The 18,757-nt window shown below is 39.6% G+C and overlaps 2 protein-coding genes across 2 annotated transcripts in view; one reads left to right on the top strand and one right to left on the bottom strand.

Annotated features, from left to right (window-relative positions):
- STT3B (STT3 oligosaccharyltransferase complex catalytic subunit B) overlaps positions 1–10,981 on the top strand; it is a 51,018-nt gene extending 40,037 nt beyond the window's left edge. Inside the window, exons 10-16 of the mRNA XM_056483149.1 lie at positions 1,511–1,722; positions 1,813–2,000; positions 2,490–2,661; positions 4,964–5,137; positions 6,084–6,197; positions 7,202–7,414; positions 9,333–10,981. Of these exons, the coding sequence (XP_056339124.1) occupies positions 1,511–1,722; positions 1,813–2,000; positions 2,490–2,661; positions 4,964–5,137; positions 6,084–6,197; positions 7,202–7,414; positions 9,333–9,413 (1,154 nt within the window). The 3' untranslated portion in view covers positions 9,414–10,981. The remainder of the gene's footprint in view (positions 1–1,510; positions 1,723–1,812; positions 2,001–2,489; positions 2,662–4,963; positions 5,138–6,083; positions 6,198–7,201; positions 7,415–9,332) is intronic.
- Positions 10,982–13,029: 2,048 nt separating this feature from the next.
- OSBPL10 (oxysterol binding protein like 10) overlaps positions 13,030–18,757 on the bottom strand; it is a 112,259-nt gene continuing 106,531 nt past the window's right edge. The window contains exons 10-12 of the mRNA XM_056483148.1: positions 18,448–18,630; positions 16,503–16,656; positions 13,030–15,812 (exon numbers count right to left, since the gene is read on the bottom strand). Coding sequence (XP_056339123.1) covers positions 15,768–15,812; positions 16,503–16,656; positions 18,448–18,630 — 382 coding nt within the window. The 3' untranslated portion in view covers positions 13,030–15,767. The remainder of the gene's footprint in view (positions 15,813–16,502; positions 16,657–18,447; positions 18,631–18,757) is intronic.

The following is an 18,757-nucleotide window of genomic DNA, read 5'->3' as shown; positions in this document are numbered from 1 at the left end:
AAAGAGTTTATAGAAAGTGCAGAGGTTGCTGAAGTGATGATGGAGTGTAGTCCCAGGACGTGGGATGCAGTCATTTGTTGTCCTCAGTTCTGCAGCAGGAGTTGCATGTTCTGGCAGGATACAGTTCCACAATACAGATCAGCCAGGAGAACAGCTCAGTGCAAAGGCAGGTTCCCTACTCTGGGCATCTGGAATTCATCCCATCACAAGCCCCATTCAAAATGCCTTTCCAGGTTTCCTGCTGTTTTAGTGAACAGAATAACTTGCTTTGGAACAAGTGCTGCATAAGGCACAAGCCGGAATGGAAGTATGGAGTCTCCCTATGTCAGTGACTACTTTTTTTTTTTTTTTTTTTTTTTTTTTTTGTGCAAAGCTGTATTATGAAAACCAGCTTCTGATTTTGAATGAGGCTTGTAAGTAGTTGTAACCCATATGGAGGAGTGAAGATCACTTAGGTCTTGGGCTTTAGAGGGACAGGAGGCTCCAGGCTAATATAGCTGCCACCTAGGCTACCTAAGACATGTGTGGCAGTAGGAATGTTTACTCTGAGGTAGTCTGTGCTGTGTACCTTACAATTAATGTTTGTCAAGACCAGTGCTGGGCAATATGCTTTCAGCTTCCTACTGGAAGGCTGCATCTTCCATTTAATACAGCATAAAGAGACCTGTGAGTGAAGATGGAGAGCCATAATGCCTCACCACAATGTAGAAAATATTTATATGATGTAATCTGATAAATTAGTGTCCCTTGATCTCTGTGGCAAATCTTTCACAAGAATATACTGTTGAACTGTAACAGACGAGTCTACCACAAGGAAACCACTATTGGATGTTCCCAATCAGGAATCCTGTATACAGGATTGTTTGGGGTTTTTTTCTTTCCAATAAATGTGTTCTTAATGTTTTGTAGTGTTCTGAAAATCTTGGTTTATGTTTTATGGAAGACAAAATGGAGGTAATACTGCTCAGGAATACTTCCTTCAGAATAGGGCTTCTAATACCATGTTGTTCATCTGTATAGAATTATAATGTAGACAAGCCCCCAATTTGTCCACAGATAACTCTGACTTAAATTTTAATATTTACATGAAATTGTAATGCTTCCTTTTGCTTTTTCAGTTCTAATAACTTGTTTTGTCTAGAGCTGTTTGACTCTTTTAATCAAATGAAGCTACCTATTATTCCAGTAGTATTGTTGGTGTGTAATATTAAATTTCACTAATAATATATCTTCTGACGCATTACTAATGAATATTGAAAATGGAGTTGTGTTTTTGTTAACAGTTGTCGAGATGAATCTCAGGAAGGGTTTGAGGCTTCAGCGGGATAAACGTTAATTCAGCCGTATGTCTGTAAATTAAAAAGCAGTGAAATGCAAGATGCACACTCAAGCCTTTATACACACAGATGCTCAATCCACTTCCAGAAGTGGTTTTATGGAGAGCATGTATGTGTGCCATCAGAATGAGTATTATTTTCTAAGTGTCACCATTAGATGTGTTTCCTTGCAGTTGCTCTGTATGCAATCAGCGCTGTTTACTTTGCTGGAGTGATGGTTCGCCTGATGCTCACTTTGACTCCAGTGGTCTGTATGCTGTCAGCAATTGCTTTCTCCAATGTCTTTGAGCGTTACTTGGGTGATGATATGAAGAGGGAAAATCCACCAATAGAAGACAGCAGTGATGAGGATGACAAAAGGAACCCTGGCAACCTGTATGATAAGGTGAGGGGAGGAAGCAAGAGTTAGAAAAGTAGAGTTCCAGTGTCAAGGATGATAGAAGTTGCCATAACAGATTCATTTGTGTTTGTTTAGGCAGGCAAAGTGAGGAAACATGTGTCTGAGCAGGAAAAAACAGAAGAAGGGCTGGGTCCCAATATTAAAAACATCGTGACTATGCTGATGCTGATGTTGTTGATGATGTTTGCTGTTCACTGTACCTGGGTAACCAGCAATGCATACTCCAGCCCCAGTGTGGTTCTCGCCTCCTATAACCATGATGGGTAAGTAAGATTTACAGTCTGAAGTGATTAAAAGGCAAAAGCCTTTTTTACTGCCATTGTATTAGTAATTTGCTTTGCCTTCTTCAAATCACTCCTTAGTATATAAAGGAATTGTGACCTGAATTAAAAAAAAAATCATACTCTAATTTTCAAAAAGATACAACATTTTCTGAAATATTTAATGGAATGTATAAAAATAATCCTACCCTAAGCCAATAAAAATGATGGTTAAAAAAAAGCCTTGGAATCAACTGAAAACTTGTTTCAGAATATGTATTTGACCTGAAATGCATTTAGTCATCTTCAAAGCAGTTCAACTTCTGGACATTCAGCTGTCAGAGAGTTCAAACTTAAGACTGCTGGTGAAAAAATCCCTCAAAGGGAGCTGAACTCATAAGAAGATCCTTATTTGTGAACCCAGACTTATCATGGTGCAGTTGTTTGTTGGTAGTATTTGTACAGATGCAGATCAAATGAACTGTTTTCCAGCACTCGGAATATCCTGGATGACTTCAGAGAAGCCTATTACTGGCTCAGACAGAACACGGACGAGCACGCCAGAGTGATGTCGTGGTGGGATTATGGATATCAGATAGCAGGAATGGCCAACCGGACAACCCTGGTTGATAACAACACTTGGAACAACAGCCACATCGCCTTGGTAAGGGTGGCAGCTTTCTGTGGAGCAGAAACACAAAATGTGTGTTCTGCAGTCCAGTATGAAATTGCAGGTGTCTCTTAGGGTGGTCAATATTAAGGAGAAATTGCATAGAGTGAGAAACACAATTGTGGAAGGAACATATTCTTTTCATTTGTTAAAACTCAAGTATATGGATCAATTTTGCTTCAGAGTTTTCATTTTGTTTACTTGGAGCTTCCAAAACTTCACTTCCACTTCAGTTTCTCCTCTTTTCTTTGGGGGAGGTGTGACAAAACCTAAGGTAACCATTCCTCTTGGGAATGCTGTAACAACTGGTACCACTGCATTTCTGGCCTGTCAAAGTAAGGATCCTTGCATTTCAGCAGTGTCACTGCTGAGTGAATTTTTGAATGGCATTATGAAAACTGACAATGACTTGACAAATGTTCATACGTGGGAAATCACAGGGAGTGATTTTTTTATGACTAGCTGTGGAAGTGTAGCAGACTGAATGTGGTTCTGTCTTCTCAGATTTGCAGATAGACAAAAAGTCTGCACATTTAATTTCTTTCACTTCTGAAGAGTAAGTTTAGGCTTTGTATGTGTGCTTAAAGGTAGGGTGTTAGCATTGCCTGTGGTTACAGGCCACCACCTTGGGCAACCAACCTGTGCTGTGCAATGAGTTGTCATCAATCATATTTCTTCCCAGAATGTTTTGCTACAAGGGCAGAATGGGGGAAGGGCTCAGGAAGTTAAGATAATTTCTTGTGTTCTTTCTGTCTTATGTCAGTAGTGAGTACAGCTGTGGGCCAGATCTGCCCAAAAGCAATGTACAAAGCCAACAAATTAATGAAGCTGTGCTTTGAGCACAGTCCCAAAAAATGTATATTGGGGGAAGAGGGATCATACATCCACACTTTTTCCAGGGCAGGAAACTCAGCTAGAAGCAAGCTTGGGAAATTGTACTGATGCTGTTAATATTAGTCTAATGTCACTCAACTTGCATGCTCTGAGGCACTTATAGTTTGGTTGTTGACCTGTCAGCACTGATTGGTGTGTCTTAAGGGACACTCAGCTCTGATATCTCTGTGTAGAGATATTTAAAGGAAGTAGAAATTCAGATACTGCATCCAAACTCAGTGTCTTGCAGGACAAGATGCATTATGTGAATAGAGACTGTGGAAGTCATCTGTGTTGCCTAAGGACAGTAACCACATTGCAGCAACTAGCAATAATGGCTTTCAATAAAGAATTCTCCTGAGTATGGCTGCTGCATTGTCAAGTTCCATTTTGGAATGAAGACTCCATAAAGGGGGACCCAAGCAATAAATGGTGTTGTGGCCAATACCTGCACTTGTGTTGTAAAACAGCCCTGGAGATGTGTCCAGATGATTTTCTCCTGCACGGAGATGGAAATCTGGCAAATAACCTCACATTAATTAGGATAAAGGCCAAGAAGCTGAGGTTCTTGGTCTTTTGACAGCTTGCTGCCTAAGCTTAGTTCTCTCTAATTATATTCTTAGCTGAATGTTACTAAGTCAGATGCAATATTATGTATATTGCAGTTAATCCCTTAGACCACAGCGATACCTTACTATGCCTTAAGTACAATGGCTTCAAGAGCAAACAAAACTGCTGAACTACATGCCAGTTGCTGACCAAATTAATTTAAGTGTGGGAGGTGACCAGGATACAAGAGGTGCTGGATACAGCTCTAAAAAGTTTTATTCTGACATTTTCTCTGTGTAGATTTACCATTAATTCAGTGCTGAGGGTGCTTGTGTGCTACTTAGTGCAATGCACAATGGCTGCTTCATTAATGAAGTACAGAGCTCAAGAAAAAAAAAGAATTCACATTTCAAATAATTTGTACACTTTGGGCAGTGTCTAAAGCTTTAAAAATAATTTATAATTAAGTATTTTCTGCAATACTTAGGCTTTTTGACTTGAAAATTATGTGGGTGCCACAAAAGGAAAACCTTTCTTGATACATTTCATACTCAAAACACTCCTTTCAACAGGCAGCACTCCTCTTACAGAAGAGAAGATATTTCAGTTTAGTTTGGGCTTTTGATTTTCTAAATATTCACAATGGGTTTTCTTTATCTAGAATGAAAATGTTGGCTTTGGTTGACAAGTGGGTGTGTTAGAGAATCACAGAACCACAGGCTGGAAGGGAGTGGTTCACCTGCTCCAACCTCCCTGCTCAAGCAGGGCCATGCTAGAGCATATGGCACAGGATTCCTGAGCTTTGGTCTGGGTATTGATCAGCTGTTCAATGGGCAGCTATGCAGAAATTTAATATATTTTTGCAATGATACAGGTGGGAAAGGCAATGTCATCAAATGAGTCTGCAGCATACGAGATCATGAGAAGCCTGGATGTGGATTATGTTTTGATTATTTTTGGTGGTGTGATTGGCTACTCTGGTGATGATATTAATAAGTTCTTGTGGATGGTGAGAATAGCAGAGGGGGAACATCCCAAAGATATACGGGTAAGTGGAACCTCTGCTTCTTGTTCTTTTAAAAAACCCTTTTATTTGTGTTATCACTTGTCTGGGAGTGGTCACTACAGTGGAGGGAAATCTCTTCTACTTTATTGCCATTTTACTTGAAACTTGCTGGGGTTGTTTTTCTAGAATACTAGGAGTGCTGTTGCCTGTAGCCCAGTTTCTTTCAATGTTTTTGATTCTGAAAGGTCAGTGGCCTCAAAAGCTTTTCACATTTTTGCATCATACTAAAAGTAGGATTTTTTTGTAATTCTTGTCTGTGTGTCTCTCTGCATCATCACGATTGAAAAAAGTAGGAGCATTCAGGCTGTTTAAACAGCATTACAAATTTCTTCAAACTCTGTAATAGTAGGAGACAAGTGAAAGTGTTAATATTGACTCATGTAGGGTTTAAGCTGTTCAAACACCTCTGAGATGGCAGAAGTGTGTAGTAATATTTTCTTAAGCCTAACAAAAACTCTTAGATATTGAGCACAGGCTTAAGGGAGTAGCCCATGTGCATACTTTCATCTTGTAGTTGAGATGAAAATGGCAGAAATTTTTTTGTTTAAACACAGAGAATATATGCAGATCTCATGTATTAACAATACTGTGTTTGTTGCCTTTCTGAAGAATAGATGCCCAACTAAATTTTACAGTTTTAGGTAACTTTTCCAGAACCACTTACAGTGATGTGACAAAACTTTTAACAGAAAAAAAGTACCAATTTAGGAAAACTGATCCACTGGGGTCTGGCTTACAAACAGGTAGTTTGCAATTATGTCACTTTTAATGAGCACCATCTCTTTCATTTAAGGACTACCTTAAATCAGCTTTTAAACTGTAATAGCCAGTTGAGATTCTTAGGGGTCTTTCTGTGGGGAAAGGAATGAGAGATTCCCTTATGATTTTAGTTTACACTGACTCTTTGTATCTTCTTTTCTTTTTAAAGGAAAGTGATTACTTTACCCCTCAGGGAGAATTCCGGGTAGACAAGGCAGGCTCTCCAACTTTGCTGAACTGCCTCATGTATAAAATGTCCTATTACAGATTTGGAGAGATGCAGGTTAGTGCTACAACTTCTTCTGAATCTTAACTGAAATGTAAGGAAACAAGTATTATTTTGATGGATTTTCTGTCTTTTAAATTAAGCATTACTTGTAGTAGCAGAATCTGCAGTAAAAGTGAGCTTAACAAATTAAAAGTCACGGTCTGCTGTTTATAACCTTTAGCAAAAAGCATTTCTGCTGTTAACCCACACTTGTACTTCATTTTTGGTGTCCTTCACATTGCCCCAGATGAGTATCTTGATTGCACTGTGTGCTCTGTGCTCACTAAAGCATCAACTGTGGCATTGTGGAGAGCTTTAGATTTGTTTGTTGTAATAGCAACACACAAGTGGAACTATTGACTGTAATGTCTGTCAGAAACTACATGATTTCCATCCAAGTCACATCTGTATAAAACAGCACTTCACTGTATAATAAGGGCAGCAGCTGTCACTTCCTTTGGGAGCACCAGACACATGGATGGAGCTAAACCTGTTTGGTTTTTTCCTTTCCTTTTCTTCCCTTGTTTCCCCCACCAGAAGCCCTTTCTTCTGGTGTATTTAGCACAAGAATCCTTTTTTCAGTGGACTTTACTTGTAACACAGCAGGACCAAATTTAACTGATAATTGTGAATTACTTCTGGATTATATGAAAAACTGTGGAAGTGCAAATTATTGCAGTATAGGCAAGAGCACAAAGGCAGCAGCTCTGCTGAAAAAACACTGCAGGGTGCTGCACCTCAGACTGTTCTTTGGGTTGTTTAATCTCTGAATGCAGATAGGGTAGTTTTGCTGAGACATTAAGTACTGTCTCCTGTGACATTGTAGGATTAAGAATGAATTTTTCCCTTAGGATCTTTAAAGGTTTTTCTGTGTAGTAGTGACCAGTGCAAGAGAAGTGTTGTTACCCTTTGGCTCGGGCCAGCTGAAGGCATTGCCTCATAGTATGAAGTTTCACAGTTTGCAGTGATTGGTGTTCTGGGTTTTGTCTCAAACTAACATGCAACTTTAATTGTTATAGCTGGATTTTCGGACACCCCCAGGATTTGACCGTACACGCAATGCGGAGATAGGCAACAAAGACATTAAATTTAAACATCTGGAGGAAGCCTTTACCTCAGAGCACTGGCTTGTTAGAATATACAAGGTCAAACAACTAGACAACAGAGAGACACTGGATCATAAACCTAGAGTAACCAACATTGTACCGAAACAGAAGTATTTGTCAAAGAAGGTGGGTTCCCAGTGAAGTAGATGAAAGGGGTCAGGAGTTTATTTTTAAGTGAATCACATAGCTGGTGAATTATATATTTCCACTAGCCAGAATGTTATGGATACTGTTCATGTTAGTGTCCAATATCAGACCTGCCTGCTGGTAATTGTTAATTTACTGTCTGCTTAACTTAAAAGCATGTGAAGACACAAGGCTAGATTTTTTTTAGGCAGAATGCTAACTGGACATAGAGTGTGTCACTGGCTGTTACAAATCTTAAGTCTTCATGTAACTGAAGTATAATCTCTAAAGTACATCAATTCATGTTTCAGTAACTATGGCTCACTAAGTAAATGTGGAAGTTGCTTTCTGACTTTGTTTGAAAGTAGTGATGCCTAGAAGTTTACAAATGGCAATTTTGTATTAAATAAATTAAATATGAAACTTTTGTTGATGGAACTTTAGTGTCTGTCTGCTTACTGCTTGAAGTCATCCTCACGGTTTTAAGGTGTTTGTTGTGCTGCCCTCCTTCAGCTTATTAAGGAAGGCCTGTTCCCAGGGGAGCTGGGGAGACTGTTAGCAGCGCTCTCCTCCACAACATCTGTTTTCTATAAATTCAAATAGATGTTGCAAAAGGAACTCAAGAACCCTGTCTAACAAACTGGTCTAGGCAGTAGACTTCCACTGTGTTGTGGAAATACAAGTAGAGAACATTCTCTGCTTGCAGAGAATGTTAAATGGTAAAGGTGCTTATTTCTGTGATTTGACGGGAAGTACAGAAAATAAAGCATTTGGGAGTTGCCACTGAAGCGAGACATATCTTGAAACTATAATCTTTATTGTGTCTGTCATACACTTAACACTGTAACTTTTGATCTTAAGTGACAAGCAAAGCTGTATTTATCTATTATGGTAGATGCACTGACCCCAATTGAGCCTTGGATGTGTAGATTCTCTGTCTAGAAGTTGATGCAGTTCCTGACCTGCTGCAGTACAAACAGGCTCTACTTCCCATTAAGAAATCAGAGAAGCAGTGGAGAGGAGGGGCCAGTGTCCAAACTAGGATTTCTTAAATATATTCTGAGGGCTTCTTAGTAGCCACAGTTTTTCAGCAGTTGCTTCCTTACTGGAAATTCAGTCCATCTCCTGTCATGTTAGGAATGATATTGCTCAAGCTCAGAGATACAATGTGTGTCTGAATATTACATATTATAAATCACATTGTTGGTGTCATGTTGATTAAATACAACTTTTTAAAATAGTAATAGACCCTGTTGGTAAGCACATCAAATTGCAGCAGATGTGTTGAATGTACAGTTCTACCTGCCACAAACTATCTGCACAAATTTGAAGTTAATTTTACCTATGACCAACATTAATGTTCCCCTCCCCACCATCACTACCTTAAAAAAAAAATCTAAAATATGCTGATAAAGGAATGTGCAGGAAGCTAACTAAGGAACCTACAGACCAACAGCAGAGTTTAGAAGACTAAAATGGGATTATTCAGGGCTTTTTTCTTTTGAAAAATGCTGCTTTGAGCAAATACTTCCACCTAATTTTTAAGAGAATCAAACAGTGCAAAAGATGCAAGAAGGTATTTCCAAAAAAACCTAACACTTACACCAGTTGTGCTCTTTGGGCATATTAGAGTTTTATGATGTTGGTTAATTATTAATTCTGCCTCAGCACATGCTTTGAAAAGAATTCTACAGATCTGGTAGACAAGGTTACAAAAGCACATCTTGTGCAAAAGCAACTGTTGGGCAGGAATTAACAATCCCAACATTAAAAATAATAACTGGATAATGCCTAGTTGAGGGTTTAGCATTTAAGCTCTTTAAAATCAGTCTAAAGCTCAGGCATTGAATGCACATCATTAAACCGCGGTCAAGACTAAATCATTAACTAATACCTGTTATTCTGTTTTTCTTTTTAGACCTCCAAAAGGAAGCGTGGCTACATTAAGAATAAACTAATTTTAAAGAAAGGCAAGAGACCCAACAGGAAGACAGTTTAAACACACTGTTCTGATTGCTAATACGAAGCAGTTGTCCTTGAGATAACCAGTCTTTGCCTTTAGCTCAAATCATGTTTCACAGCAACATGAGGGTACAGAACCATCATTGGTCCAGATTATTGTACAAAATTTTCAGGCAATGTCTGATTAAAAATATTGGCTTATTGAGAACAGCTGTTTTAGATTTGTAATGTGAAGCAAGACAGAGCTGCTATCCAAGTCTAGCAGCATTTTTTTTATTGGTACATATTATCCTTCAAATCTGTTGAAAATTTGGACTGACTTTACCAAAGAACCCTGTAATTTGGTCCTTGGCACATGCATTACTTGTCAATCTTTTCTGGAGAACACTGTTCAGCTGAATAGCAGCAGTATGAAAACTGGAATGGTGACATCTGAAAATGACTTTCAACAAGAAAGAGGTGGCAGAGCTCTCTCAAATTCAACTTTCAAAACAAGTTACTCCCATGATTATTTTTCAATGGTTTCTTTCAATGTCCTTTTACTCTTGCTGCAGGCTGGTTTTGAGCTGGAGTGCAAGAAGCAAAGCTGCAGTTTTCACAAGAGGTGACAGGACAGATTAATTGGACAAGCTGCTTTTGTTCAACACAGGATTGCAGTATTGCTGCCTTACACTGTCATTTCACAAGGTAGACAAGGCAAATCTTGCACACTGTAGATACAAGGGCTAAATTTGTAAGAAAGATCTGAAACGACAGTAATGAATGCTGTAACAACATACAGCTGAGCACCATGGAGCTGCTGGTGCTTCAGAACAGAAATTAAACTATTTTAGGTGAATGTTTACATTGGTGAAACAAGTATAGCCTGGTTACTGGGGAAAAGAAGGTTGATAGGTATACAAAACCCCTTTTCTGTGGCTATCAGAGGTAGATTTGCAAACCTCTTCAGCCCTCACTGCCTTTCTGGCAAGAGTGGAAGTTTTTCTGGAAATCCTGTTTCTCTGCATTTTTATTTAGAGTGCTTAAATCAATTGAAGAAATTCCTGCTCTAGTGCTATTTGCTTTGTCTGTCTTTTATACTGGTTTCAGTTTGGTTTTATTTTTTAAGTGGTGAAAACTGTCAGATTAAATGCACTAAAATATGAATGGAGACTGAACGTGTTCACTTTCCAGCTATAAGGAAACTTTATACAGACTTGAAATTTTTTTTTAATTAAAAGGAAAGGGTTTTTTTTGCCATTTGTTTTCCTGCCACAGGTTGTAACTTTTTATAGAAACAAAACTTGCATCAATAACTTGATGTAAAATGCAGAATAGTATGTACCTTTCATGAAGAAAATGTAAATTTACAGTGTTCTGTGAGAATGTTACTGCTGACTTCTTTCCCAAGGTGTAGAATATTTTTTTGATTTATGAACTCATTTTTGACTCCAGTGGTTTATACAGACCAATACTACAGCTGCAACATTTTCACAAAGATAATTAAAATCTGGATTTCTGGCCCCTGTCGTTTGGAGATTTCATTTTATTTTGTTGCTTTAAAGCTCAATGCAGACCAGTTGTCAACTGTAGGGGAAAATAAAGTTAATTCAAGTTTTGTGCTAAGGCTGTTGTGTCAGTTTTGTTGTGATTAACTTGATACATGTTGCTTGTAGCCCTAGTCATAAATGAAGACATTAGAATTCTGTATTGCAAATCTGACTTGACCAAGCTGCTGTAATGAAGCCACAGTATCTTCTTAACATTCCTTCAGCTTAAACTAAGCCAAATGTAGGGCCTGTGCTGTGATGAAATGAAATGAAGGCTGTCATATTTCCAGGGAAGAGCAGCCTGCCTTCTCAACCACATGTTGCAGCAACTCCTTCCAGCATCTGGAGCTCCTGAAGCTGCTACAGCTGCTCACTCACCAGCAGAAGGGCTGACTGATTATGTGATGCACGATCTCTAGTGTCATGCTGCTTCCAAGCCAGTCTGCATCCTGACCATGGGTAAGAAATAAGGGATCTAACATTTGGAAGAACACCTGAAAGGCAGCAGGACAGAAGGCTGCCAGTCAGTCTGTGGCTTGGCAGTAACTCAGCCCTGTTTTAGAAAAGGAAATACAAGATTGCCGTCCCCTCTCCAGGTACCTTTACAGTTGGACAGACTGTCTTCAGCCTTAGGTGACAGTGTTCTCTTCAAAAGCAGAAAAACCTGAATCTGGGGCATGTGAAATAGAAATAAGCCAGTGCAGGGATCCCAGCCAGCCTAAAGTTGCCTACTACTTACCTGAGCTTTATTTTTTCTTAAACCTAATATGACTTCAAGGATTCTGCCAATGTTCTGCAGTTAAAATGAAATAAAAAGCTGGGAGTCATTGAGGCATCCACTTAGAAAAAGCAACATTACAAGGAAGAACTGGCACTGTCTCACCTGCCTTGGTTCCTCAGGAATCTGCACACTGTGTAGATGGATCCTGGAATCAAAAGCTCCTGCCTCCTCTTTATGAGAGCTCAACAGCACTTCTGCTAGTGAAGACTATTAGCATCTTCCCTCTTCATCACACACACCTCCCTTAATAAACTTATTTCCTTAGCTCCAGGCATCCTTTTTCCTTTTGTTGTTCTACTACGTCAAAGTTTGAAGCATAATTACCACAAAAGAGTAAAAAAAAAAGAAACACCTGAGCCAGGCTCAGGTCAGCAGTTGCTAAGGAACTAAAGCTGCAACTGTCTAGATCTCAATACTGCATAGGTTCTGTATCTCTTAATCATTACTGGTGGGAGCAATGAGGCAGCAACAGCACTGTTGGTAATCCCAGAAGAAATGTTTTGACTTGCTGAAGTAATTTCATAACAAGGAGAAAAGTCATTAATTAAATATCTTGATAGATTTACTCTTTAAAAGCAGATGGATGCTTTGACAGAGAGCCCTTGGTACATACCAGTCTCATCATGAGCGATGAAAAAAAATGAAAATGAAAAAAAATCATATTTGGCTGTGACCAAAACCCCTCACACCGTTAACCCAAATAGATAAACTGCTCAAAGATGAGGCCTTGAAGCAATGCCATGGAAGGCAAGGAACAGGACTGGGTAGTGTTTCCTGCCCCATTTACAGGCAATGTTGTTTTCCGTTTTGCATAAAAAACAAAGTGTTCCAGCAAGATTGTTTCCAGCACTGTGGCTGACTGTTTAAAGAAAACCAGAAGGGCATTATCTAACACTTGAGAAATGCTGACCACAATCTGTTAAAAACAGTTTTCCTCCTCGTGCATGTGTCCAATGCTGCAATAATTGGTGTTTCAAGAGGTTCTAATCAAGAACCTCTGTTGGTGATAAAAGATTAAATGAAGTGGGATTTTCAGAAGCAAGAGTACACCTTTACCTATTTCCTTTTTACTTGCCAAAATGAAGCAAATGTTCCCCAGCCTTCCCTAAAGTTGTTGTTGCTACACAGCCCCATTTTCCCTAGATACACCAATTTAAACAAAAAACTTACCTCCAGAGTGTCTGGGAGAATAAGAAGAGCGGAAAAGCCCCACACCAAACCCGGATTAACCTGGCAAATCACTTCCATGGGAACCATGCTCGGGTGCTGTACAGTTCATGGACAGTCAGTGACTGACACCACTGAACTAAGGCTTCCATGGAAAGAGAAAGGGCATCCCATACTAAATGAAACAAATCTTTTATTCATGAGCATTCTCATTTTAAATTCACAAATTATGAAAGGAAGGCAAATCAGAAGAGACTGCCAGAGCATCTTTTAAATGATAAAGGTATAAATTTTCTTTCTGAACATTTCTAATTTAGGAAAGAAAAAGGTTGCATAGGCTTTCTACAGGTGTGCACAAAAAAAAAATGGAGTACATGGAAGTTTTTACATTACAATTCAGTGTACATTGGCTACTTGAAAAGGAAAGTATTTACTTGCAATTCCAAGACATCTATTGGAACTACCTACAGAAAATAAGGCTTATGAATATTTAATTTTCAGACCTGCAAAATATACTGAAAACATACTATCAGAAAAATAAAATGACACTTGTGAATCTTGTTCTGGAATCTCTTGCTGATGGGATGTTTTCTGAAAGGACTTTTTACGTTTGTGTCTCCCAAGTTAATCTGGGAAAGAAACTGGAAATGGCATCAGGGGATTCTTCATAGCATCAGAACAGAACAAAACATTGGTCAGAGCACAAGTGGAATGTCCTCGGCATGCAGAAACAACCAACCATGCAGACAGAGAAAATCTTCAATAAATTACAAGCAGAAAATTATTCAAATTTCTCCTTAAAAGGACAGCTACAGCATCTCTGTAGCCCTGACAGTCACACCATCCCAGCTGAAAGAGGTCTACTCCTTCAGGGGCCCAGGCCTGCATGCCTGACACACAGAGGTTTGCCATGGCTATTTAGTGAGGATGTGTCTTGTTCTTTGGTGTGTGGGAGAGCTCTGGGAGGATGTTCCATGGGTTTTACTCTGCTTTTTCCATTGTTCTTTGTGATGATACTACAAACTGTAGGAATACTTTTAGGTACTTATCAGACTAATCTCTAGAACAAGAGAGGATCCATTACAAAGCAAATTCTTGCAGGTGATAAAGTACAAGTGTTCCTGATGATACTCAGTAGCAGTTCAGTAATTACTACAACAGCATCATTTTGGTTTTGTTACAGAAAACTATTACATCAACTATTTCTAAAAAATAAGATTTTTTTTTTCCTCTTAAAAAAAAGTGTCAGTTAGAAAACCAAGCTCATACAATCCACTTTTTTTAAAAAATAGGATTTAAATAATTTAGAATATGAATCTTTTTAATGTAAAAAAAAAAAAAAAAAAAAAAAAAAACCAAAAAAAAAACCAAGACAGACAAGAAGACTAAATAGCATTTAGGAGGAAAAAGTAGCCACACCTTCATTAAATAGAAATCTGAAGTTCAATTCCAAAGGAACAACTAATGGAATGTTTCCTTGTGTACACACACCTCCTCTGCTCAGCCTTCTGAGCTGCTCAAGACATTTTAATATCTACCAAAAAAGCAAAATGCAGGATGCACAAGGACAGATGTGAGCAGTGATTTTACCTAGATGTCTTTGTGTAGTAACTATCAAGCATAAGTCAGTGTATGAACAAAGCAGACAAAAGGCACAAAATTACTCAGCTCTACAGACAGGCATCCATGCTACTGTGTTTTAGAAATATGGTGGTTCCATTACAGGGCATTGTGGAAAGAAGCACTGAGCACATTTTACATGTGCCCTTTGCTGCCACCTCTCAAAAACATCTTCACTTCCAACAAATACAAACTAAAAAGTGACAAAGCCTTAACACAATTCTAGAATCCACTTTGTCAGTGTCACGGTGGGTACCTTACAAAGCAAGATCAAATGACAGGAGTTTTAAATTATGTGGGTTTTTTAGCACTACAAAACAAATGGTATCCCATTTCATTTGCTTCATTCATAAAGTTATTGTCTCAGTGGAATAATTTACTAAATGATTACTTTTACATCAGGGAATCATTTACCTGGGAAGGCCAGTTATATCATCTCTACTCATGCAAATGTTTTATCAGAACAATCCCATTTAGTGGAACATGTAAGCCAGAAGTGTTGGCATGACAGCAGCCAGAGAACGTTACACAGCATGATCAAAGTTCCCAGAGCAGCTGGCTCAGGGATGGTGACCAGAGACTGACTGAACAGCTGAAGCATGAACAGACAAAGCAGCGAGGACACAACGGGCCTGTGTGAAGAACAACGTTCTGGAGAAGGTATTGCTACTTCTTACAGGGTGGCAGGAAATTCACACTCGTCAGTGACAGGAAACGCCCTGAACTCAGCAACCAGAGCGAGCACAGCCAGTGGATCATTCTTATGTCAAAGTGAGTTTCTCGGTGACTGTTCAGACAGAATGACTGCCATTAAGAGACATGTCACGTTTTAAGTGCAAAACATTTTTGGCAAAAGTGAAAAATAGAAAAACCTTAACCAGTACTAATAAAAAAGTATTTTCTTAAATACTAGCATAGGGCCTGATCCTGCAAGCACACAACTTGGGGAACCCCGGCCGAGTCCAGCCAGGGTTCTGTGCCCTAACACTTGGAGGAAAAGGTCTTTGAGTCGCTATTGGTGTTGGAACTTTTACATGTAGTGTAAATAACACACACAACACATGCACACCGTGGGTACTTAGGGACGTGTGCCTGTGTGTCTGTGGATCTGCACACACAAAATGGCTCCTGAATAAACTCGAGCTCGTGGTTATTTTGAGATGCGTCATTCACAGTACATAACTTCCTGTGGGGGTCTTCTGGGAACAGGACCTATCCAAGGACATCCTGAAGTTACATACTGTATCATTTTAATGCCTTTCAGGTAAAGTTACGAGGCAACTGCTCTCTCCTGTCAATGGGTCTTCCAGAGAGGATTCACGTACAGCCAACCGTCACCCTGTAAGAAAATTTAAGCAGAGTTTACACACAAGATTTATAAATACTCCACCTGTGTATATGCACACAAAAGCTAAAATCAGATCAAACAAGAAGCCATCCCCGTCAGCTGAAAATTCTGTGTTTAATGAATTGACAAGTAATGTGGGCAGAAGGGAAAAAATTACAGGGGGGGAAGAGATGCAATGAGAAGACGCAAGAGATGTTGGTTTAAATAGGAGCTGGTCTCATTTCCCCTCCACCTTTCCTCCAAGAAAGGGGAAAGATGAACTTGCTAAAATCTGTTTCCTTTCACACAGATTAAACCCAAGACTGTGTTTAGGCTGTCAATGCTTACTTATACTAGATAAAATCTCCTTGGATTATACTCATTTTAATATGCTAGAATTATAGCGGATGTGAGCATGCAGAATTTGAGAAATAAGGGCTGGATTTTACAGAAAAATACATCATGTATGTGCCTAACATTAGGCACCAAAAATCCAGATGAAAAGCAATCAAACTGAAGAAAAGTGAACAAGTTCACAACATAGACATGGAGAATTCCACTGCTCTCTTTCAAGAGCTAGACTCTGTCCAAAGGAAAATTTAAGCAATCAGTGGTACATAACACCAGCCCATGACAAAATCCACGGACATTCACTGCACAGGAACTTGCTAAGGGGTCTCTAAACCAAGAGACTCCAGGTACCTCTTTGGCAAAGTATTTGGGTTTCCAGGGAGTTGTGAGCGCTGCTCGCTGCCTCTCCTCCGCTCGCTGCCTCTCTTCCAGGCGGTGCTTGTGCTCCGTGGCGGCATCGATGTTCCCCTCCTTCAGAGAGCTGGTGACGTGCTGCCACAGGCGCCTGCCCAGGGAGAGGAGCACAGGGGAGGTGAGAACAGCTCTGCCACAGCCCAGTGCTGCTGGACACCAGGCTGGTGAGCAGCAGGCTGAGGCCACACTATCCATGCCAGTTTGCCAAGTCCACAGCTCGGGAACCATCACTCTCCTAGGATATTCACCATGTTCGTGGACCAGATTTTCAGATTCACTCAACTCCCAGTACTTTGCCATACAATCTCCTCAGCAGAATCTGTTTATGTTCCTGAATTTTCACCACTTGAGCTTTTTTCTCAAAGCAGGTGGATTTATTTTTACCATTTCCAGTTCTCATTCTTTACTCATGTTCCTCCGCCCCCAAATGACAGGCAAGCATTTAATTCTGTAGTTTTTTGCAGTCAAATTTTTGAATTATAGTGGAGTGTCAGCCAAAACCCAAGAGTATATTGAACTCGGCCACTGACTGACCCAATGAGATCACTAACAGAGGAACTGATTCTAGGGAGCCCCTCTAGGTCTGTGCTCTATTCCCAATTACAATATTTACCAGCACAGAGCTACACATTTCTCACACAGCTGACCACACTCAGATACAGTGCCTTTTATCAGCCTAGCAGAAACTTTGCCCAGAAAAGCACTGAGAAAAACCCTCATAGAATGGTTTGGGTTGGAAGAGACCTTAAAGATCCTCTAGTTCCACCCTTCCTGCCATGGTAGGAACACCTCCCACTAGACCAGGCTGCTCAGAGCTCCATCCAGCCTGGCCTTGAACACTGCCAGGGATGAGGCACCCACATCTTCTGGGCAACCTGCTCCACTGCCTCACCACCCTCACAGTAAAGAATTTCTTCATCATATCTAATCCAAACTACCCTCTGTCTGAAAGCAACCATAGCTTTCACTTATGTCCAGGGCTGTTTAAATGAGTTTGTGTTTACAATGTGATAAACTGCAGATCCTGCAGAGACACTGGATGGATGCAATTTGCTGACTAGTATCTAAAAAACACAATAACTGGTTTCCTTATTTAGTACAATCTTTATGTTCCACACTACAGGGGAAAAATGAGTTTGTGGATAAGCAAGTGGTCTAGAAAGTAGACAAATTGTATTTGACCTTGCACAACGACTCAAGACACCATTGTAAAACAGACATTTATAGATAATAAAATGTAGTTTAACTCATATTTTTAAATCCCCCAATAAAATGTTCCTAGATTCAATTAAAGTATTGATTTTTCTGAAGATAAACATCAACGGTTATTGACAGTGAATACAGACCAGTTTTTTTTCTAATGTGCCTAGACAGTTAGGCACATCATGTAGGTGCCAAGAGCCTCAAAACCACCTCTATGTGTATCTTTATATCTCATACTGCCTCACATATTATGTATGTTTATACAAATATATATTCTAAAATATATTAAACATGAAGTACTAGTTTCAATGATATGCAACACATACACACACACACATATATATATATGTGTGTATATATATATATATATACCAGTTTGAATTATTTGCAACAAATTGACTGATTTGCCCACCATGTTGCAATCACCCCAAGAAGCAGGTGAAAACACTGCATTACCATTTTCCAGATGCTCATTAAAACAAATACAGGCATTTTCCCCATCTACAAAATTGATGTACTCATCACTACAGTGTAATTTATGCTCCAGGGAACCAACACACAGCCTCTGTGCTGTAGGAAGCAAGGAATTTTTGAACCACAGCACTCAGACCTGCAGTTGGCTTCCCTGCTCTGCTCCCACCCAAAGTTCAGGATAGCACTGCAAAGCCTCTGCCCTTACCTCGACTCCAGCGGCCCTTGGTTTGCTATAGGCCTGATCTTTTTCCTGATCACAGGCAGTTTGGTGGTGTCAATCACTTTGGTGTCTCCGTTGCTGTAAGTGAATTCCAGGGTGCCATTCCATTCTCCCTGTGCCTTGCAAACAATGGTGTTTGTTGGATTGTGCTTCACTTCGGCTGTAACCCTGATTCAAGGGGGATAACGCAGAAATAACTGGTACCATTTATTATCTGCACATGAAAGCACTACCTTGATAAGGGTGCAAGCAGCTTTCTACCTGCACAAATCAATTATTCAAGCAAAGTAGTGAT

Source organism: Oenanthe melanoleuca, chromosome 2, assembly GCF_029582105.1.
Source record: "Oenanthe melanoleuca isolate GR-GAL-2019-014 chromosome 2, OMel1.0, whole genome shotgun sequence".
Taxonomy (NCBI): Eukaryota; Metazoa; Chordata; class Aves; order Passeriformes; family Muscicapidae; genus Oenanthe; species Oenanthe melanoleuca.
Note: the sequence above shows the minus strand (reverse complement) of the source record. Positions and strands in the feature narration are given on the sequence as shown.